The sequence below is a fragment of the Protomyctophum bolini genome (assembly GCF_963924005.1).
Source record: "Protomyctophum bolini genome assembly, chromosome: 8".
Classification (NCBI taxonomy): domain Eukaryota; kingdom Metazoa; phylum Chordata; class Actinopteri; order Myctophiformes; family Myctophidae; genus Protomyctophum; species Protomyctophum bolini.
This window is the reverse complement of record NC_137869.1, coordinates 41419627-41442852: the sequence shown is the minus strand read 5'-3', so window position 1 is coordinate 41442852 and position 23226 is coordinate 41419627. Positions and strand designations below refer to the sequence as shown.

Genomic DNA, 23226 nt, shown 5'->3' with positions numbered 1-23226 from the left:
ACGGAATTTACGGACATCACAAACGGCTTAGTGGAAGACTGGAAGTGAGGCATAAAAGGGTATAATGTACAACCCCAGGTATCCTTGTCTCTAAAGAAAGAAATCTAACTGTGTTATCCTGATTTCCCTTAAGTCCCTTTTCCTGGAAAGGGAAGCCAGCATTTTTGTTTACATGACTTTTGTGAAATCAGTGTATACTCCCCAAAGTGTGGGGGAGTAACCAGGATATGTGCTGCTGGGGTGGACACAATATTTTAATGGAACGTTTGGAATACGCAGTTTTCCCATATGTCAGTAGTTTAGCCAGTCAGTATGTAAATACAGGATACAGGTTTTTGAACCCCAACTCTCAAGCCTGAGTTATACGAAAATAACTGATCTACAAGTTAATTCTGTGTGTGTGTGTGTGTGTGTGTGTGTGTGTGTGTGTGTGTGTGTGTGTGTGTGTGTGTGTGTGTGTGTGTGTGTGTGTGTGTGTGTGTGTGTGTGTGTGTGTGTGTGTGTGTGTGTGTGTGTGTGTGTGTGTGTGTGTGTGTGTGTGAGAGACACCAGCATGTAACCAAGTATAAATCTGGTAGAACACCAACCACTAAACCTAACCTCTAAAAATGCCTAACCTTTCCCATATGGAAAAAAAAATACTAAATTTGTATATGTTTTACATGAAACTTGTAGTTAATATATATGACAGTCAAAACAGATATAAGATCCATAGTATTTTTTTGTAAAGTGAAACTTATATAATTTTGTCATTTATAGGAACTATATAAAACAGTCAAAGCACATATAAGATCCATAGTATTTTTTTGTAAAGTGAAACTTATATAATTTTGTCATTTATAGGAACTATATAAAACAGTCAAAGCACATATAAGATCCATAGTATTTTTTTGTAAAGTGAAACTTATATAATTTTGTCATTTATAGGAACTATATAAAACAGTCAAAGCACATATAAGAGCCATAGTAAGTTTTTGTAAAGTGAAACTTATATAATTTTGTCATTTATAGGAACTATATATAACAGTCAAAGCACATATAAGAGCCATAGTATTTTTTTGTAAAGTGAAACTTATATAATTTTGTCATTTATAGGAACTATATAAAACAGTCAAAGCACATATAAGAGCTATAATACGTTTTTGTAAAGTGAAACTTATATAATTTTGTCATTTATAGGAACTATATAAAACAGTCAAAGCACATATAAGAGCCATAGTACGTTTTTGTAAAGTGAAACTTATATAATTTTGTCATTTATAGGAACTATATATAACAGTCAAAGCACATATAAGAGCCATAGTAAGTTTTTGTAAAGTGAAACCTATATAATTTTGTATCTTATAAGACCTATATGTGACGGTAAATCCACATACAATATTCTTAGTAAATTAGTATAAATTGAAATACATATGTGTGTTGTCAAACTTGTAGAGTTGGGCAAACATCAGTGAAACCAAAATCTGATAGGATATTGTATAGAAACCATACAATACAGGCCATGTATGTCACAGAGACATCCAAATTAAACAAAACCTAATCTTACAATGAAATAACATGAGATGACAAAATAATGAGTTGTATTCCCTTTTACATTTTATGACTCCTACATTATTTAAGATCCCCCCACCCAGTGCCCCCCCCCCCCCAGCCAGTGTCCTCCCCAGCCAGTGACCCCCCAGTGTGACACCCCCCACCCAGTGCCCCCCCAGTGTGATGCCCCCCCCCCCCCCCAGCCAGTGTCCTCCCCAGCCAGTGTCCCCCCAGTGTGACACAAGCCCCCAGTGCCCCCCCAACCAGTGCCCCCCCAGCCAGTGTCACCACCATTGTCCCCCCATGTACCTCCCAATGCATTTTATTTTATACTGCTATGGTAACTTATAAGAATCTTCTAAAAAAAACAAAAAACATAAAGAGAGCATATCAAACACTTCACATATGTCAGGATGTGTCTGGGTAGCTCAGTCGGTAGAGCTCTCGCCTTAAGACCACAAGTTCGTGGGTTCGATCCTGGGCACTGGCAACTCAGCGTATGAGTAGCACAGCTTGGGTGCGGTAAGTGATGCGGGAAGAATTTGGAGTTGATGGTATAGTAGGTGTGGTGCTCTATCTCAGCAACTATCTCCCAGGGGTCTATAGCGCATATGTTTTTTATACCTATCATACACTTCACATATAAAAACTTATATATAGTCATAGATAAAACATATGTTTTTTTTATAACTATAAGGTATAATGTATTGGCTGACATATAACAATGTTATAAAAATCATATAAAAGAAGCATACTTTTCTTGTAAATGAAATGGTTACAAACTATAAAATACATACTATAATGGTATTTTTTTTATATATGGAAAGGATATATCTCATATAATTTAAAACTACAAACATTGTATGGAACATGTAAGGAAAATACAGTTTGCCATGTACTTACCTCATAGATCACATACATGTTGTTTACTTGATTCATACATGATTCACTTTATTGTCTTATATGAGGATTGTATGAAAGGTGCCACTTTCAAGAGTTCACATATAAAATCTAGTATGTACTTTACATGACATACATGTAAATGACATACATAAAAAATGTAAATACTTACTATTGGAGGCAACAGGACAACATATATGTTTCTTCTACTTTTTTTTCCATATGGGTTACCCCTACCTGAATCTTATCCTAACTGTAAAACTCGAAACATCTTTTTGAACGCATAAAAAAACAAGCATTTCTCTTGTGAGGACCAGGAAAACTGTCCTCATACACAGTACGTACAGTGCATTTCTCAAATCCTGTTATAATTGTGGAGACATCTGGCCCTCACAAGTATGTGTAATAATAGTACGCATGCAAGTCTCAAGCACGCACGCACACACGCCCACACACACACACACACACACACACACACACACACACACACACACACGCGCGCGCACACAGCTTGAAGGTATGAATGATGTCACGGTGAATCCCCTGTCAACACATCCATCAAACGTACCTTCACATCACAGAAGGTCTTTGTCTGCCAGACGTCTGACAAACTCTCTCTCACACACTCTCTTTCACTCTATCGTGCGCACACACACACGCACACACGCGCACACACGCACACACACACACACACACACACACACACACACACACACACACACACACACACACTAGGGCATTCACTTCTAGTCATTTTTACTAGTTGCCTAGTTTACTAGACTAGTTGTTTAACTACCTATTATTTTTCCTTTTTTTGGGAAATAAATATTTGTACATTTAAAACTGTGTACATTGGTGACTATAACTAGAATCTACCTGATCTTGAGGCCTACAAAATCGACCAAAAAAATCAACTAGTCAACTAGCACCAACAAGGTCGACTAGTGGATTTACTAGTCGACTAGTTGGATAGTCGACTAGTTGCTTAAAGCCCTAACAAACACACACACACACACACACACACACACACACACACACACACACACACACGCACGCGCACACACAGACACACACACTTCTTTCTAGGTGGTTCTTGGTGTTCAGGGGTCCCAACATCAGAAAGGGAGAGTGATGATGACGTCACATCCTGTGTATTGACAAATATCTTCCTGTCTCTGGCGATGGATAATCTAAAATCATGTACTGTTACTGTATATGTTTTAGGCCATGAGGCTGAGAGGAAAGTATAGGCTGCTACAACTATGTATGTGCTTTATTTTTAAGCACTTAAACCCGATATAGTTCATAGTCTAGTTGCCCCCAGGGTTGTCTCGCCTATTCCACAATCTCCGAATGCCATATAGACAGTCTGGACTGTAACTACACCTTCTGAAAGCAGAGAAAGGAAGCTGTCATGTGTCTGTCATATCCATTCGTGAAAACATATTTTTTTTAAACATCTTTAAAATAGATTATTGCATTTCCATTTCTGATAAGCAAGCGATTATTTTGATTTATATTTGGACAAAGACCGAACGGAAGGATGAGCTTCTCCTTTGCACAGACATTTGAGTCAACAAACTGTCTGGCCCGAGAGATTATACCCAGGGCTCCGAATGTTCTCCGAATAGGGACGCTGGGGTTCATAATGTCAATCCCTCCCATTATGCCCCAATGTGCATCCTCTCCTCTGTGTGTCTGCAGGCATGTTGAAATCCATCATGAAGAGGAAGGATGGGAGTGACTCGGCGGAGAACCGAACCACCGGCAAGAAGAGCCTGCAGTTCGTGGGCATTCTCAACGGAGGGTGAGTAGCAGCGCTGTAGCAGGAAACCTGTGAAAAAGGCCAGCTCAAATATACTCACGTACTGAGCTGAGGTCATGCTGACCTCCTCAATTAAGAACTTTTGGCTGGCTACGGTCAATTTGCCCTCTGCCAGCCAACAGTTCTTAATTGAGCATGACCTCAGCTCAGTACTTGAGTATATTTGAGCTGGTCTTTTTCACAAACCCAACGTCAAAACAGCAAACGGTGGGGTTTCAATGAGCAGCCTACTGTACCTACAGTACTGTATGTTAAACGTTTATCCCAGGGAATGTCACTTCTCTTAGGCCGCCGGAGGTTTTTTTTTTAGGCATTCTTCTCCCTCACATTCCACTCACCGGTAATCCTTGTGTATCATGTATAAATGAGGTCGAATTCGTTCTGCTGCTGTGCCACCAGAAAGTTGGAATAACCTACCAAAAGTCATAAATGGTGTGACTCCTTCACCCCACTCTAAAAGAGCACCTACAGGTGGATGGAATTTTAGCTGGCCCCTGTAAAAAAAAGTCTTAAGCCTTTCACCGGATGGTATTGTGACCATAAACAATGCATTTTATGTGTATAGGCTGCAGGCAGACATTTTCCAGCAACGTAGAAACTAAGCGAGACACAACAAACACATTGGGAAGTTTCTCCGCTTTTTACGGCCCTATAGGAGAAGACGAGCTGTCTAGTAGGGGTTCTGCCTCTGTCTGTCTGTCTGTCTGTCTGTCTGTCTGTCTGTCTGTCGATGTTCAGTCCTAATTTCTGACATTTTCCCAAATTAGCAGAAATGAGAAGCTTGCTTGCAAAAAATTATACAATTATTAAATGTGTCAATAATGTAGTAATGTCTTAGTATATTTAAGTTATTTGTCATTACCTGCCTTGTGCCAATTTGTGACATGAAGCAAATCAAAATAAAAAAACACAAAAAAAACCCCACAATTAAATCGTGAATTGCAATTATTTGTGTGTGAGAATGAAGCGCCAACTTCTAAAACGTCTAACGGTGACATCCCTATAACCCGTGTATACGTGTCGACTACACCCTACACCCCAGGTACGAATCAACGTCCAGCGAGGAAGAGGAGGATGAGGAGGAGGAGGAGGAGGTGGAGGGAGAGGAGGGCAGCTCGTCGGGGGAGTGCTCCGAGGACAGCACGGAGGAGGACGAGGCGGCGCTGGAGGACACGTCGGACGAGGAGCGCAACGTCAACCTGGACGAGAGCGACACGGACGAGGAGGCGCTGCGCGCCAACGCCGACACCGCCAAGGGGGACGCCTCGGAGGAGGACGCCGCCGCCGTCAAGGAGAAGTATGTATACGCACCTTGAGTGTTCAGCAGCTCGTTACTGTTTAAAGGGACACTTCACCCTTTTTGCAAAAAAATAAATATGTTAATGACGTTTAGAAGCTTTAGAACACTTTCCTGGGGGTCTTTATGTGTGTAATATGTGGTTTTAGATTGTAGCAGTGAGCCCAGTGTCTCTGATGTCATGGACACTGGTCTCACTTCCTTCCTGGACTACAATTCCCATAACACTTTGGTGCACTGCTCCTCCTTGTGGATAGGGGAGGTCTGTCTTACTGAGACCACATGTAGTCCAGAAAGTAAGTGATCCCAGTGTCAATGACATCAGAGACACTGGGCTCACTGATACAATCTAAAATATCTAAAACCACATATTACACACATAAAGACCCCCAGGAAAGTGTTCTAAAGCTCCTAAATGTCATTAACACATATATTTTAGCAAAAAGGGTGAAGTGTCCCTTTAACGTTCATAATAAGGATATTAATAATAATATGTGCAATTTACGTGGCGCCTTTCTGAGTGCTCACGGTCACCTTTACGAAACCGAAATGAAGACAGCTTTATTAGGAACGAAAATAGATTCAAAAGTAAAAAAAAAACTAGAAAAGTAACGGCGGGATTACAGCAGGGAATGTGACTCTGAAAAGAGGGGTGCAGTACAGTACGTTGGTTAGACATACTATAACAGTCCGAGTTCGACAACGCGACATGCGTGGCAGGTTACAGCTAACCCGTGGCATGGTTAAAGCTAACCTGTGGCTCCCGACATGCGTGGCAGGTTACAGCTAACCCGTGGCATGGTTAAAGCTAACGTGTGGCTCCCGACATGCGTGGCAGGTTACAACTAACCCGTGGCATGGTTAAAACTAACCCATGGCTTCCTGTGAGATTATATAGGTTTAGGGTCGGACCAAACGCACACAGGTTTTGATTGTGGTTTGAAATGTGGCGAGGGCAACTTTGATGTGATCTGGGATTGAGTTCCTGTCACCCCAGGTTAGTTTCCTTGTCCTGGGGAGGTTGGCGTCACCTGGTTGATGGGGAGCCTATGGTTGTTGAGGGCCTTGTTGATGGTGATTAGTATATTGTTGAGGGCCTTGTTGATGGTGATTAGTATATGTTTTCATCTGTCCTGTGCTTCACGGAATCTGGGAAAATAAATCAAAGAGAGAAGCATTTTTTATAAATCCTTTAGCGTTGGAGTTTTTTTTGGACACACACACACACTCACACGTGATTTCCGGTTGTTATTCTGTCCGCAAGTCATAGCATCATTCATAGGTTGACGAAGAGCGCCATCTATAGGTCCATGGCAGTCAATCATTGGATCTGAGACAGCGTAGGTCTACGTTGTTGGCAGTCAATGTGTTTATAGTATCTACAGTAATTGTATTGTTTTGCAGATGACGCAAAATAATACAATAACGCAGTTTGTTCCCAAATGTGGCTGTCATGTGCGTCATCATGGCGTGTCGACTCACTAGATCATGTGCAGATCTGTGAAGGTGTGTGACCGACTGTAAGTAGCAGATATTAAATATCTATAACCATCCTCCTCCTGTCATGTCTGTGTCAGGTTTGAGTTGAGCGCTAAAATGCGCGAAGCGTGTCTCGTCCTGAAGAACCACCTGAACGACGACGTGAAAACACTGAAGAGCAAAGAGGTGGTGAGTGTCATGTTTTACCTATACTGATCTGATTCACTTCACCGTTCTCATACTATAGTGTCATGTTTACCTATACTGATCTGATTCACTTCACCGTCCTCATACTATAGTGTCATGTTTTACCTACTGATCTGATTCACTTCACCGTCCTCATACTTGACTAGTCTATAATGGGAGACGAAACCACAAATCGATAGTTGGTTCACCTTATCGTTTGATCGTTTATTATTTGATAAGCGGTGATTTTTCCAGCGTGTGAGTGGCATCGCTACTTTTGATGTTTTTTGTGTGACGCTTGTAGCGTGATCAAATCGGAGCGTTCATTTACAAACAAGAAAATGACTCGAGTCATAACTGCCAGGTGCAACAAGCTCTTGTGTAGCGCCCGTTGTTTTAGTTCGTTTCCAACGTTCTCGCCACAACACGACCACAGTGAGTTGGTTCACTCACCGTGTGAGGTCGCTAGGAGGCAGACAGTCATGACTAGGTCACTAGGAAGGTCGCTAGGAGGCAGACAATCATGACTAGGTCACTAGGAAGGTCGCTATAGGAGGCAGACAATCGTGACTAGGTCGCTAGGAAGGTCACTAGGAGGCAGACAATCATGACTAGGTCACTAGGAAGGTCGCTATAGGAGGCAGACAATCGTGACTAGGTCGCTAGGAAGGTCACTAGGAGGCAGACAATCATGACTAGGTCACTAGGAAGGTCGCTAGGAGGCAGACAATCATGACTAGGTCACTAGGAAGGTCGCTAGGAGGCAGACAATCATGACTAGGTCGTGTTTAAAGTCGTCACTCGTCTTGCAAATGTAGGACAGACTGCTTCGGCAATAAAAAAACGTACTGTATTTGTATTGTATGCAATGTTTTATCTGTGTATAGGACCCCCTCTGAAATGAGACGCGTCTCAATGAACGCTGACAACATTCTGACCAACTGTCTCCCGCAGCTCTCCAGTACGCACCTGGTCCAGCTGGAGTGGTTCCGCATCTCCAGCGCCAAGATGGCGCAGCCGCCGCGCGTGTCCGACTACCTGATGGCGTTCTCCGAGGTGTCGGCCGTGCTGCTGAAGCACGTGGTCAACATGACGGACGGCAACGGCAACACGGCGCTGCACTACAGCGTCTCCCACTCCAACTTCACCGTGGTGGGACTGCTGCTGGACACAGGTCAGCTCAGGGTGCCATTACACCTAGTTAGTTAAGGTCACTGTGGTGGGACTGCTGCTGGACACAGGTCAGCTCAGGGTGCCATTACACCTAGTTAGTTAACGTCACTGTGGTGGGACTGCTGCTGGACACAGGTCAGCTCAGGGTGCCATCATACCTAGTTAGTTAACGATACTGTGGTGGGACTGCTGCTGGACACAGGTCAGCTCAGGGTGCCATTACACCTAGTTATAGTTTACGTCACTGTGGTGGGACTGCTGCTGGACACAGGTCAGCTCAGGGTGCCATTACACCTAGTTATAGTTTACGTCACTGTGGTGGGACTGCTGCTGGACACAGGTCAGCTCAGGGTGCCATTACACCTAGTTAGTTAACGTCACTGTGGTGGGACTGCTGCTCGATACAGGTCAGCTCAGGGTGCCATTACACCTAGTTAGTTAACGTCACTGTGGTGGGACTGCTGCTGGACACAGGTCAGCTCAGAGACACCGCTGTTGCACCTAGTTAGTTAACGTCACTGTGGTGGGACTGCTGCCCGTCGCCTGGTCAGCAAGGAGATCACGGTGAAATTAACACCGATTGGCAATTCCGTACATGCAAGCCTAGAGACCCCCAAAATCCGTACATATTATACTACTACTCTTGTATTGTATGTGCGGAATTGCCAAACTATTTTGCCGTGTTTGGGTGAGTTCGGTTTTGACATTATTTACGATTCTGTGCTATTGGGTTACAACTCAGATTTGAGTCGGCTCTACCGAAGTTCGTAGCGTTCGACGCGGCAACTTGCGCGCCTTAGCGCGCTCGGTGGTGTCTCTCGTGGCTCAAGTGCCGTAGAGACGGCACCCCTCCGTCACGGTCTATGGGGAGGATTTCAGTGTAACGTGTACAGATTTCTATAGGTGTCTATGTACGGAAATGCACGATCCGTGCTATTTCACCGTGTTTGGGTGAGACCGGGTTGGCTGTTACACCTAGTTAGGGAAAGTTTGCCAAATTTGTGACCTGATCTGCAAAATGAATGCTTACCAATAGCTTTCTTCACAAATGTGTTCATAAAGGTGTCTCAATTTGTTCCAATCCAACTCCCTTGGGAAATGGATTGAACATTTAGGTCAAAACAGGGGTTTTTCATGATTGCAAGCATTTTGTGTGGCATGAAAAACACACCTTGGGCTGAAAACAGCCCTCCTCTTCCTGTAGGACGCCCGGACGCCTTGAGGTTTTCATTCCCACTAACAACAACGTATATGCACGTTCTGAATGCCCCTGCTGTGCTCAGTATAGTGCTATAGCTCGAAATCTGTTCTTGAGAGATTATTACACCAGTGGTTATAGGGCTGGGGCAGAATGACCAGGTACTTGACCTCTTTACACCACCCAGAAACCCACGAACCACGAATCACAAATGTCTCCTTGCTATATACTGTAACTATAAAGCTGTCCTTACAGTCACAGAAGTGATTGACCAACCATTATATCGTCCTATCTGCATTCCATGCATTCCCCCCGTGCTGTGGAAGTCATTAGGCCAGGTTCATGTACACAGTGTCAGTGAGTAACTCACACTACACTGTAATTCTGCTGGCTCCTGGCCAGGCAAATTAAATTCCACTAAACTGTTATCTTAAATCAACATGTGTGCCTTTGAACACATTTGCTCAGGAGTGTATGGGAGGACATCACAGGTATGTGGGACTAAATGTAAGTCTGCCTGTGGTCGTATAGTGAGTGCTCGACCGCATACTATGTGAATGATTGTATCTATAGTCAAGCCCTGTATAAAAACCTTAAACGTTATAGTGTATCCAAGAACAAAATGGTAGAGGGCGAAAAATGGCGTTTTTAAAACAAACGTTGAACTAAAAACAATATATAGGAGGGGGGTAGCGCCCCTCAAAAATATGCAATATAGTATTTGACAAACGGATACAAATAGAAACAGACAAAACCAAAACAGACACTCTCATATACTCGCCCAGCCCAAATTGTGCCCTCTTCTCTTACTCCCTTCTTACTTTCCTCAAACAACCACATTATGGTAGACGCCTAGTAGACGGACGCAGAAAAGGTAAAGCACTTCTCTTTCATCTTTGACCCCCGTGTCCCTCCTCGCTCCCCGCAGGCGTGTGCTGCGTGGACAAGCAGAACAAGGCCGGCTACACGGCCATCATGCTGGCGGCGCTCTCGGCGGTGAAGGAGGACGACGACATGGCCGTGGTGAAGAAGCTCTTCAGCCAGGGCAACGTCAACGCCAAGGCCAGCCAGGCGAGTAGTAGTAGTAGCACACAGTAGTCACCTCGACGTCAACCCCGCTCGTCACATACATCACAGGGCTTTCATTCTGTATAGCGGCATATCGACAGCATGCAATGCAGCCACTATGGACATTTCCACACGCTGACACGTTTGTTGTCAGCCATTTTTACGACGTGCCGTTGGTCGCGTTGTCTGACTATTATTAACCGTAAACCTATGTTTCTATGTCAGTGGTTCTCAAACTGTTTCATGTCAAGGACCCCCAGAGTTATCGGTATTTGACCGCGGACGTCCAACTGAACATATTGCTGTTCCAGGGACCCCCCAAGTTAAAAAGATTCCTTGCGAAATAATATATATTCAAAGATTTGCACAGGTTTTCAAGATTTTTCCCGCAAATAGCAGATATACAAGCTCATAGCGCGGCACTCGGTGCCAGCTAAGGTTTTAAATAATGGTTAAAGTGGTTAAAAGCTAAGGTGACACCGAGGCGTTCCAGAGGTCTTAACCTCTTTAACCACTTAACCACTCTATTCTTAGTAAAAAACTGTTTTTTCCATCTCTACTCCAAATGTCTTTGCCGAAAATAGCATATCTACGAGCATGTAGATTTGCTATCTTTTGGAGAAACGGTACAACCTCAATGCAATGTTATGTTCAGTGTAATTGTGAAAATTGAAAAATTATCCTGGTGCTCTTAACAATTTCCACTTGCGTGGACATTATTTATCCATGATTTACATTGTATTCCGTCCTGGTAATGACTCCTGTTGGCTTGTTCTTGAGTACATGACTCCCCAGAGACTGAACTCGGCCCAGTCAGAACGAATGTACCTCCGGGTGTAGCTCAGTGTGCAAGGAATCCAGGAATGCTGCTTCTCAAAGTGGGATATCTGGGTGATCCAGGGAGACCCCCCGGGGGGTCCTTGAGGGGGTTCCAGGAGGTCCAAAATAAGTGATAAACTTCAATATAATCCAAAGAGAGAATTATGTACTGTCTAAGAATGATCATAGGTTTCTCTCTCTCTCCCCCACATACATACAGTACAGTGGCATTCTGTTCTGAATCTAATCCGAGTTCAAAAGTGGGAGAATAGTTCAATTTTGTGATTAATAAGCTTTTGGTACAGACCGCTTAAATCGACCGATCACGGACCAATGACAACTGCAGAGTCTGAGTCAGTAATTTAATATATGCTAGTCGTCCGGAGCTATTCCTTTGCATGGTTGCCCTTACTCTGTTCTCTTAAAGGGTAAGACCACTTTTTTTGAGGTTTGGGTTGTGTAGTTACTTTGCCATGATGCAACTCCAAATGTGGACAAGAAATAAGAAATAACTGCTCCAGTGATTAGAAATTGATAATTCAAAATATGCTCCTCATTGACTTACATTGTAGCTAAAACAGCTCTCAAAGTCACTCTTTTAGTACGTAAACAAACAGAAACAATGTTGATTCAGACAATATAGAGCATCACCAAAACTCATGTAGTTTTATTTTTTCATAAAAATGTTATCTTCCTGTTGATTTGTCCATTTTATTGGGAAGAAAACCCGGACTGGATCCGTGGATCCGGATCCAGATCTTCAAATAGTAAAATCAACAGGAATCTAACATTTTTATGAAAAAATAAAACTGCATGAGTTTTGGTGATGCTCTATATTGTCTGAATCAACTTTGTTTGTGTTTGTATACGTACTAAAAGAGTGCCTTTGAGAGCTGTTTGAGCTACAATGCAAGTCAATGAGGAGCATATTTTGAATTGTCAATTTCTAATCACTGGAGCAGTATTTTTTTATTTCTTGTCCACATTTGGAGTTGCATCATGGCAAAGTAACTACACAACCCAAACCTCAAAAAAAGTGGTCTTACCCTTTAACCTGCATGATTATAGAGCGTCGCAGTCCCGCCCCCCCTCGAGAGAGACCCGGAAAAGAAATCGCCGTTCATTTTCCTCATAGGCATTTCTTAAAGTATTTATTTAAAGACGGTTACGCCGCGGACAAAGCCAACTCGGATCGTGACAAATCATGACAATGAACACAATATTTTGGGGTCGATCAAATCATTAGAAAGAAGAAAATAAAGGCAGGAGAAAACACTATTTGTTTTGTTTTTTCTTCTTATAAATTCTTTGATCGGCCCAAAACATTGTGTTCATTGTCATGATTTGTCACGATCCCAGTTGGCTTTTGTCCGCGGCGTAACCGTCTTTAAATAAATACTTTAGGAAATGCCTATGAAAAAAATGCATTGGGATTTATTTCCTGGGCCAGTCGTTGTTGTGAAAGGGGGAGGGACTGCGACGCTCTATATGGGCACAATAATAGACTCAACCAGTCAATCCGGTTCACTTTCCCTTGAAATTCAAACTCCCTTTCTGTGGAAGTTCTTGACATCCGACTTCCCAGTAACTGACGTCATCATACATCACCAGGTCACTTAATGAACTGAAGTTCGTTTTCCAACTAGTGGTCGATAAAAAACATACTAAATGCATGCCCCCAGGGACCACATGCAATACCTTCACGGACCACCAGTGGTCCACGGACTACCAGTTGAAAACCTCTGGTCTGGAGGATCATGGACGTATTTCCTCTCTACGCTCCGCTGTCGCCACAGAGGATGTCACACACCCACACCCCGAGTCCGACTGACTGCCACCCAGCATCCCTCCCTGCTTTTATCACTAAAAATAAAAGCGAGTGCAGGATACTTGTTTATAGGATATTTGGCTAAAATACAGACGAGAATTCAGACAAACAGCAGCAGCGCCGCTAGTCTGAGCTGATGATGTTATGTAAACAAAAAAATTCACATTACACAACCCTTTGCTGTTTTCATTTTCAGCACTTTCTACTAGTCGGCAGTGCCTTTTTTCTTCATAAAAGGCAGATATTGTGAATACCTGGATTAACGGGCGGCATGGGCTCGCTGGGCTGCAGGCCTGGGGCACAAAACCCCTCGGAGTTCCAAACGATTATGCTTTTTTTTTTCCCCTCCCTGCTTTCTCTATCCCATGTCTGCCTTGTTGTGCCACGGTACGGTACCTGACACTCGAGGCCCAAGCCTTGAGTGTCAGATGGCAGTTGTGAGACACATTTCGGAGATGTGTGCGCAAGAAGACGTTGCTCTTCGCGGACGTCTTTCAAAAAGGCCTAGAAAGAAGAGCTTCTTGAATGCCTCAACGAATCAGTAGATTATCTTTGCTGACGCGCTACTACGGGTGGCCATAGCTGAGAGAGGCCACCAGGGAAATAGTCTCCCTGGTTCGCGTCTCACCCCCCAGGTGTATGTCCCTGGGCAATTAAGACACTAGGCAGTATATAGACACTGAAAACGTTTTACTCTGCGGCCCTGCTTGCACTATATCGATTTCCCCCTAGATTCTATATAGGAATGTGCACGTGCAGGAATCTTATGACTTTTTTTTAGCCGTGTCTTTGTATCTCTCTAATGGCGTTGTGTAAGCCCTGTGTGTTGGGCCCGGGCGCCTGACAGCCAGTGTGGAGTGCCAGGTCACAGGACTGTGATTTGCATTGCCTCTCTAGAGGCTGCATCGCTGACTCTCTCAATCCAATTACGGTTTGCTTTTTTATTGTGTTGCTGGGAGAGAACAACAACGGACCGTGCAGATTTGTGACTGTGGTGTTAAGACGTTTTTTTTGGGAAGTTAAGTAGTTGGCAGTTATATGTGGAAATGAACACACTAGTCTAACTTAGGGCATTTTCAACTTGCCGTCCTTGTTGCCCTATTTTGGCCTATCGGTGGAAACAAGATGGGAAGGGAAATCTAAACGATCTATAACAAAGTTAAAGTACAGTAGTTAACTGATGTTGATGCTATACATTCACTAATTAAGCTTGGGGAACCCTAGAACCCCCCTCAAGGACCCCTGGGACGTTCCCCGGACCTCACACTGATGTACTGTATGGCATAAACTTTAGCAAAAAAAAAAAAAGGTTTTGATTCCTCTGTATTCATATTTCTTAGAGGGTGTCATTTTGTGTGACGTTATTCTTCTGTACCTTCCGTAATGCGCATGCTTAAAGTGAATGGCACATCGAGTGGCAAAGCAACAGGCAAAGTGAGTTTAACATTGTTTAACGTTGTTTAATGCAATCATATATGACTTTTCTGTGTGGATGTATATGGGGCTGTCAAGGTGCAGAAAGTAGTTTTTTGCCACTCAGTAGGCTTTCCTGCGTAACTTCCTGGTTTGATGACGATGTCACTCGCATACCCTCTATACTGTAACGTCTTTGCCCTATCTATCTTTGTGTTCCCATTCAGGCGGGCCAGACGGCGCTGATGCTAGCCGTTAGCCACGGCCGCCAGGAGATGGTGCGCGCGCTGCTGGACTGCGGCGCGGACGTGAACGTCCAGGACGACGAGGGCTCCACGGCGCTCATGTGCGCCAGCGAGCACGGCCGCGCTGAGATTGTGTCGCTGCTGCTGGACCAGCCGGGCTGCGACATATCCATCGTGGACAATGTAGGTGCCTGTGAGCGTCTTATCTATCATATCCATATCTTATCATATCCATCGTGGACAATGTAGGTGCCTATGAGCGTCTTATCTATATGCTAAGTGGTTTTTTTCACTCCTTTTTCATATCGACAAGGACCACTATGTATTTGGTATTTGAGCCACGGGACGGACCACCATTTTGATGACATTTGTTTAGCCCCTCGGACCCAAAACTATAGAGAACATGTTGGGTTTCGTTGGATGAGATTTCGTCCACAATTCTTTCCAAATGTATGTTGGTATAGCCATAGGAGAGGCAACGGATACCAATTCTTCTACATTCTCTAATTGCGTAGACTTCTTATAAATTAAGTAATGCAAGTTTTAACAATAATTTAACTCTTGAGAGTGTACAATGTAATCAAATGGATCGAGGTCAAAATCAAACCTCAAGAGTAAAATGAATGAAACCACTGGTCTATAGAGCGTCGCAGTCCCTCCTCCCCCTTTCAGAAAAACGAGTGGCCCAGGAAATGAAAACCCAATGCATTCTCCCATAGGCATTTAAAAAATATATATATTTAAAGACCTTTTAAGCGCCGTACGAAGCCAACTCTTGTCGTGACAAATCATGACAACACACACAATTTTTCGGGACAAACAAATAATTAGAAAGAAGAAAAACAACCAAAAAAGTGTTGTAACCTGCCGTTTTTTTCTACTTTCTAATTCTTTGTTTGGCCCGAAAAATTGTGTGTGTTGTCATGATTTGTCACGACAAGAGTTGGCTTCGTACGGCGCTTAAAAGGTCTTTAAATAAATTAAATAAGAAATGCCTATGCACCACTCGTTTTTCTCAACCTGCGGCGGGCCGTGCGGATATATTGCAAGTGGGCCTCCAAAATATTAGGCAAAACACAAAACGCTATTCATGGTTCAATGCTCAATCATAATGAGCATTGATTAATTATAGGACCAATTATATGAAAATAGGTTGGAATGGATGGAAGTCGTCCTTTAGGATTTGGTATTTTTTAGACTGACTGTCCTATGTGTCCTGCTGACACAATGTCCTTCAGTAAGGCACTGAACTCTTTGTAAGGTTTAACCACCAATAAATAAATCACAGTTTTAAAATAGTATAGCTATAAAAATAAGTTCACAGTGCGTTGTGTTGCAGTGGGCTTGTACATCTGCTATTTTCACTATTAACCCATTTTGTGGGAGAATAGTTCAATTTTGTGATAAATAAGCTTTTGGTACAGACCGCTTTAAAGTCGTCCAACGCAACACATAGGCGTAGGATCTCGCTCACAGACACTTTTGAGTGACTTCTGGATAGTATTGATATAGAAGCATGCTCGTTGGATCTGTGACCTTTCTGTTACGGGACCCTCTGTCTAAACACGAGGCAGCCCTTTTCGCAGTTTGTCTAAAGTATCTCGACTCTGTGTGAACATGTGTTTTACATTTCATGCCAATGGGACAGTGATTATTTGGGGGGGTTAGCTGAGGGTTAATTTGCAGCTATGCAGCTGTTGTGTGTGTGTCCCCATTTGTAACCACTTTCAACCTGCCCTTCCTATTTTCGACATGCCATTAAAGCGGAACGTTTTCAGAACTTTTTCATTGAGAGCAGATCTACAATTCTACAGGCTCACACGCAATGTGTTGAATTTTCTATTCTTTGAAAAAACTTTGATCAAATTAATTGGAATTGGTTCCGCACTTTTTTTGGACACGATATCAGTTAAAACATCCGTGATCAGTGGGCTGAGAGCCAGTGGAGAAAAAAAAGCCATTGGACCCAAAATCATCGGTCGTGCTCTAATGAAGTGGTTAGAGGGAATCTACAATCTTTGTAGATTGGCTATTTTCACAATATCTATCTGTGGAACTGAACTAAATGTAATGCCTCAACTTACATTCCTCTAGTGCTCGTCAGGGTGGGGGCGTATACCCAGTTCAAATATACTTATTATTTGGGGGGGGGGGGGGGGTCCACAACCTGAAAAGGTTGAGAACCACTGATCCTCTTCCTACTGCTTGTCCTCCTTTAGCCACTTATTAAACACTCTAAACTGGACTTAAGTTGGCTCTGACTTGTCTTCTTGAAGGGTTAGGGTTTTCTGCCTACACCAAATCTCTTCTCCAGAAATAAGCAAAAATGTTTTCATCTAATGCCCCCCCCCCCCCCCCCCCCCCCCGGAATAATGGATGCTGGGGTTCACGTGGTTAGTCTGGGATTCAACTTAAATATGCATTCAGGAAACGCCTCCTCCTTGGGGGTGTGTGTGTGTGGGGGGGCTCTGCTATTTCCTCTCCTCTCCTCTCCTCTCCTCTCCTCTCCTCTCCTCTCTTCTCTCCTGTCTTTCTTTTTTTTCTTTTGGTGGGAGCGGGGGGCACTCTGGCTAGACCTGGAAAAGCCAGGGCCAAAATGTCTTTCATCTGCCATCTTCTCTAATGAGTAGCGTTTTTACAGGAAACATAGTCGCTGGACTGTTTACATGCCCCCCAAGGGACAACTTTTTAATCCCCGAGCCTCAGTTTGAGTGTGTTTACCATCAGTATATATAATATATACCCCCATCAGCCTGGTCTGGTTGTACTGTAATAGCACTGGGACTGTCTGCCCTGTAAAGGGAAACTGCCATAACTAGTACCCTGCTGCTGCTGCTGCTGCTGTGTTAATGTGAAATGTCAAAGGTTCATCGTGACTTATAGGATTAGATTTCCCATATCGACAACAAAATGACGTACGTTTGGGTGCAAAACGGTTCTGGTGGGACAGAACGCGAGCTGCAGCAGAGCAGCTGTTTGGACCATTTCAAAACTGGATGGACCAAAAGCAGCTTTTTGCAAAAGTATAAATTCTGACTTTCCCTCATGAAAGAGGAGAGAGAAGAGAAGACATGATCTGGCCACCCTGTCGGAGAATGTCACAGAAAAGACCTGTTTAGATCAGGGATCGTCACACACAGCAAGACCGGTGTCTTCCCGCGACCCAAACTTTAAAAAAGTACACCATAAAATCATTTCTTAAGCACTATTTCAAAAAGTGCGAAAATAGCTGATATACAAGCTCATACATTTCTGAAACATTTGCCTTTTATTCTATGAAAATTTCTGAAAATCTTAGTTTGATGTTTTGCCTTTAATATCAAACCTTTCTCAAACGGGCGCCTTGATGAGTATTTATTGCTTCGGGTGGACCAAACAGAGCGTCCTGTTTAAACTGATGCATGGCTTTGATCAGAGGGAAGCCTTCATGTGTTCATGGACCTGTTTAGGTTTCCTCCGTCTCGCTCTGTCTCTGTCACCTTTCTTGGTTTCTCTCTCATTGTGTCAGTTTTCTGAAAAAGCTATGTCAGTCGTCAGTCATTTTTCAAAAATAGCAGACCTACAAGCTATGAGCTTGTAGATCTGCTATTTTTCAATAGCTAAAGCATAACATAATGCTAACACCAAAAGGGGTTCCCGCCCATGGGTTATTTAATCATGGGGGACTAATCTTTGATTAGTTTGATCACAAATGTTTTGGGGAAAAATAATGAAAATTGAAAGTAATTGTAGGAACGGTAAAAAAATAAAAATATAATAGCAATATTTTGTCACCACTCACGAGTCACGACATGGTCATGAAAGACCATAGAATTTGTTCTATGGTCTTTCATGACCATGTCGTGACTCGTGAGTGGTATAGTTTGACATCCACGGTGGTGGAACATCTTCACTGAGGAAACACCGGGTTTGTTTGAGAGGAACGAATCCATAAAGTGGATCACAGCCTGTTTCCTGTCTTGTATGTATCCCGGCTGGCAGTCCCGTGTCGCTTCCTATCCACTCCCCATCGTCCTGGCAGAGTAAAACGCCGCAACCAAAGAGATTTTACAGTGGATCGGCCTGCATGTCCATTACAAAGGCCCTGCAGTCAACACGCACGCACGCAGACAGACAGACAGACACACACACACAGACCCACGGATATCTGAGAGAGAGAGAGAGAGCACATCTGGTACAGGATGACTTGGCCATGCGTGCAGCACATGGGTTAGATTTCAGCACACACAACACAGCTGGAGCCAGAGAGCGGGTGGGAAAAGGATTTGGAAATGATCCCCGCAGGGTTTTTTTTCTCTCCACATGAAATGACACGATCGACTTGCTATAGATCACCAGATCTGTGATGCGTATACTGTGTATGTGTTAAAGGCCCTATCCATACTGTCCCTGCAGTAATACAGTACAAGCGTTTACAATAAAATACATTCTGAACAGCAGATATGGGCTCTACTTATACTGTTTTTGTTCAGTGCGACCACGGCTCCACAACAGCAACTCACAAGCTGAAGTTTATGTTTCAAACAAACAAACATACGAGCGCAAGACTGTGCGGCGGAACGCTTCGCCGTGTTTTGGATTTGCAACAGATTCGGGACCTTTAATATCAAACCTTTCTCAAACGGGGGCGCCTTGATGAGTATTTATTGCATCCAGCATCCTGTTTAAACTGATGCATGGCTTTGATCAGAGGGAAGCCTTCATGTGTTCATGGACCTGTTTAGGTTTCCTCCGTCTCGCTCCGTCTCTGTCACCGTCCTTGGTTTCTCTCTCGTTGTGTCTCTCTTTCCTTCTTAATCTCTGTGTCTCTCTCTCTCTCTCTCTCTCTCTCTCTCTCATATTGCAGGACGGCAGTAACGCGCTGTCCATCGCTCTGGAGGCGTCCCACAATGATACAGCTGTGCTGCTCTACGCTCACATGAACTACGCCAAGACCCAGGCAGCTGTGGTGAGTCCTCTCCTCTCCTCTCCTCTCCTCTCCTCTCCTCTCCTCTCCTCTCCTCTCCCTCTCCCTCTCCCTCTCCCTCTCCTCTCCTCTGGGCACGTGCACACATAGACATCAAAGGGGGCATCAAAGCCCCTGTCTGCCCTTTTACCCGTCTGTAAAACAACTGCCCTTTCCAGACCACGAATGCAGCATTTACTATAATGAAAGAAATTCAAATGATATGCCACTCTTTTCCATGCCATATACCGGAAGGCAGCATTCAGGAGAATTGCTTTTTTCCAAAGTCTCCATGAACTTGAACGCAGCATTTCGGTTGCACCCCGAAATCTACAAGATCTGATCTGATCTACAAGCTCTCAACGCGTTGCAGCATGACACATTGAGAGCTTATAGATCTGCTACTTTTGCTATTTTTGTCCAAAAGTGCCCACTTTCAGGCTCAGCCCCTGCACGTCTCTCCTCTCCTCTCCTCTCCTCTCCTCTCCTCTCCTCTCCTCTCCTCTACTGGGTCTCCTCCTGGGTCTGTTGGAATGAATTTCGGAAGTTGAATATGATTTCAATATGGAACAGAATTTATGTATAACGTTTGATCTGCTCAAATTTCCATTTGCATTGTGACAGCTGGGATTATAATAGTACATTCAAAATTCTCTGGACTAGACACAGAAAATGTGGATAGAACGGTGATAGCTGTTTTTCATATTTGGTGAAAGCATCACCTGTTTCTTTTCATTTGGTAATGTTGCAACGGCACAATGGTTTTAGTGGTTGGACTGCTCTCTAGTGGACAGGAAGCACATAAGCTCCAAGCAAGTTTGCCTAGGCGATGGTACTGTATATGCCTATAAAAATACATGGTAATATGCTACATGTGGACATTAAAAAAGTGAATATCGAGGGGCACGGTGGCACAGTTGGTAGTGCTGTCGCCTCACTCCTGGGTTCGATTCCCGCTCGGGACGCTGTGGGTGCTGGCGGCGTGTTTCCTCCTCCGCGTCCATTAGTGCCCATACCCGAGGCGGGGTTGGTGAAAGGGCCTTTCTGTGTGGAGTTTTGCATGTTCTCCTCGTGTCCCCTAGGGTAGGTACCCTCACAAAAAACATGCAGTAATCCTGGTCTCTAAACTGCCTCCCCCTGGCCAGCCGGGGCGCCTGATGGAGGGGATTGGAACTGGTTGTTCCTTCCACATGCTACGTCCAACCAGGGAAACTCCCCCCTGTCAGGTGTAAAGGAGCAACTTGGACACACTTGGGCATGAAGGAAGCATGAGTTCAAGTCCGTTGCTCTCCCCTTGTCCCCCATATATGGGGACTAGGTTGGCGGGGGGTGTGTAGAGCCCGGGATCACATTAGATAATTGACACAGGGGGGGAAAATGGGTTACAAAATCGTGGGATAAAAAAGAAAGAAAGGGAATATATTTGAATTACATTTTTGAATTGGGTTAAAGGGGAGATTGACAGCCTCCCCTCCTTCTCAGACAGACAGACAGACAGACAGACAGACAGACAGACAGACAGACAGACAGACAGCTGGAGCCTTGAATCCAGTACAGGTCAGCTTTAACAACATACAGTATCTGTATCAGGGTTCTATTTGAAGTGGGTACTGTCAGTTCCAGGGCTGTGCTCCAGTATCCAGAGTGTGGGTGGAATGCACACCAGACTCGAGACGTGGTGGTTGTGACACACCTACATATTACATACTACTGTATCATGTGGGTGGCCTATTTTTAAGGCCATTTAGGCCTGACCTCTAAATTTAAAAAAGAATCTTCTAAATCCTCCAGTTTTCTGAAATAAATATTTTCAGTTTTTCAAAAATAGCAGACCTATACAAGCTCGTAGCGCGCCACTCGGTGGCGCGCTACGAGCTTGTGTAGATCTGCTATTTTTCAATAGCTAAATTATAACATAATGTTTAAAACACCAAAAGGGGTTCCCGCCCAAAATGGGATAAGGCCATTTTACTGCTGAAACGTTTATTATAATCATTTCTATTCATTTGTTCAGATTTCACATGAATTTGGTTGTTTTTTTTAGGGTACGCATACAGTTAACAGCTCTCCAGATCAGTGGTGTATCATCTTTGGACTGTATTCTGTGAGATATGGATGTAGCTTGTGTAGCATTGATTGATTGATTGATTGATTGATTGATTGAAATACAGTTAAATACAAGGTCTGCTAAGAGGATTTAAAACCCAAAGAAGGCCTATATGGCTTGTTTCCAATGGGGTCTATTGGGTAAATGTGATTGATGGAGCTCCCTCTGGTGTTGTGATTTTTGATTTCATGTTAAATCTCTGTTTTGGTTACAGGCAGGGGTAAAGGAAAGACCGTATATACGAAGTTGTGTTTGAGTCATCTGTGCATTTTAATACCCTTAACGGGAAACCTTCTTCACTGGCTGTGTTTTGGCTGTTTTTTTAGAACGTTGCAAAGACAAATCACAGTGGACTGAATTGCCTCTTTGCAGATTCGGCTGATATAGCCTGATTAACCACTCCCTCTTGAAAACGTTTAATGGCAGAATGAGATGAAATGTTTTCCAGAGGGAGTGGTTATAACCATGCAGGCTAGTCGGCTGATTGAGTTGCAAGAGATTGAATAACTGGTCAAACAAGTGGCAGCGCATTACTGCTACCATAAACCCATCACTGATCGGAAAATTGTAGATGTTAATTGCCCCCATGGATCCCATATCCCGGAGGGACTGTGACAAAACCATTGCTATGGAAACCGTAAACAGTCTCTCTAATCATTGCTTTGGTGTGTATACTGTCCAGTTTTAGAATGTTGTGGGGAATTCCGTTTTCAAGTTTCAACTCTTCTCATCATAAATCTTTGGTCTGAACTATAGGCTTAAAGGCAAGACAAATTGGGAACTGCGCTACTGCGAGTCCTCGCAGTCATATTTAATAGCTGAGATCGTAAGGAACTGGCTGATGACTGAACAATAACGCAACATTCCACCACCACCACTCGCTGGAATGTTGTTATGTTGTCATTCTGAGGAACAACAGCATAACATTTGTTGGAATCGTAGGTCTGCTATTTTTGGAAAATCGTGAAAATGTGGCACAAATCTTTGAATATATATTCTTTCGGAGCCAACGTTTTTAACTCAAATCTTTGCTTAAGTTCTGAGGGGTTCCTGGAACAACATATTTTCAGATGGGTGGTCGGCGGCCACTTACATATTACATATTTCTGGGGGTCCATGACATGAAAATGTTTGAGAACGACATACTGTAGAAACATGAGTTTTTCAGAAAACTCATGATTGACGATTTAGAAGACATTTGTAGAATCTT

At 43.6% G+C, this 23226-nt stretch overlaps 1 protein-coding gene across 3 annotated transcripts in view; it reads left to right on the top strand.

Annotated features, from left to right (window-relative positions):
- The window catches only part of kank3 (KN motif and ankyrin repeat domains 3), a 62847-nt gene that overhangs the window by 37734 nt on the left and 1887 nt on the right, over nucleotides 1–23226 (top strand). For all 3 annotated transcript variants that reach the window (XM_080770861.1, XM_080770863.1, XM_080770862.1), the window contains 7 exons: nucleotides 4138–4240; nucleotides 5301–5555; nucleotides 7133–7223; nucleotides 8175–8394; nucleotides 10520–10662; nucleotides 14947–15147; nucleotides 19811–19912. In XM_080770861.1, coding sequence (XP_080626987.1) covers nucleotides 4138–4240; nucleotides 5301–5555; nucleotides 7133–7223; nucleotides 8175–8394; nucleotides 10520–10662; nucleotides 14947–15147; nucleotides 19811–19912 — 1115 coding nt within the window. The remainder of the gene's footprint in view (nucleotides 1–4137; nucleotides 4241–5300; nucleotides 5556–7132; nucleotides 7224–8174; nucleotides 8395–10519; nucleotides 10663–14946; nucleotides 15148–19810; nucleotides 19913–23226) is intronic.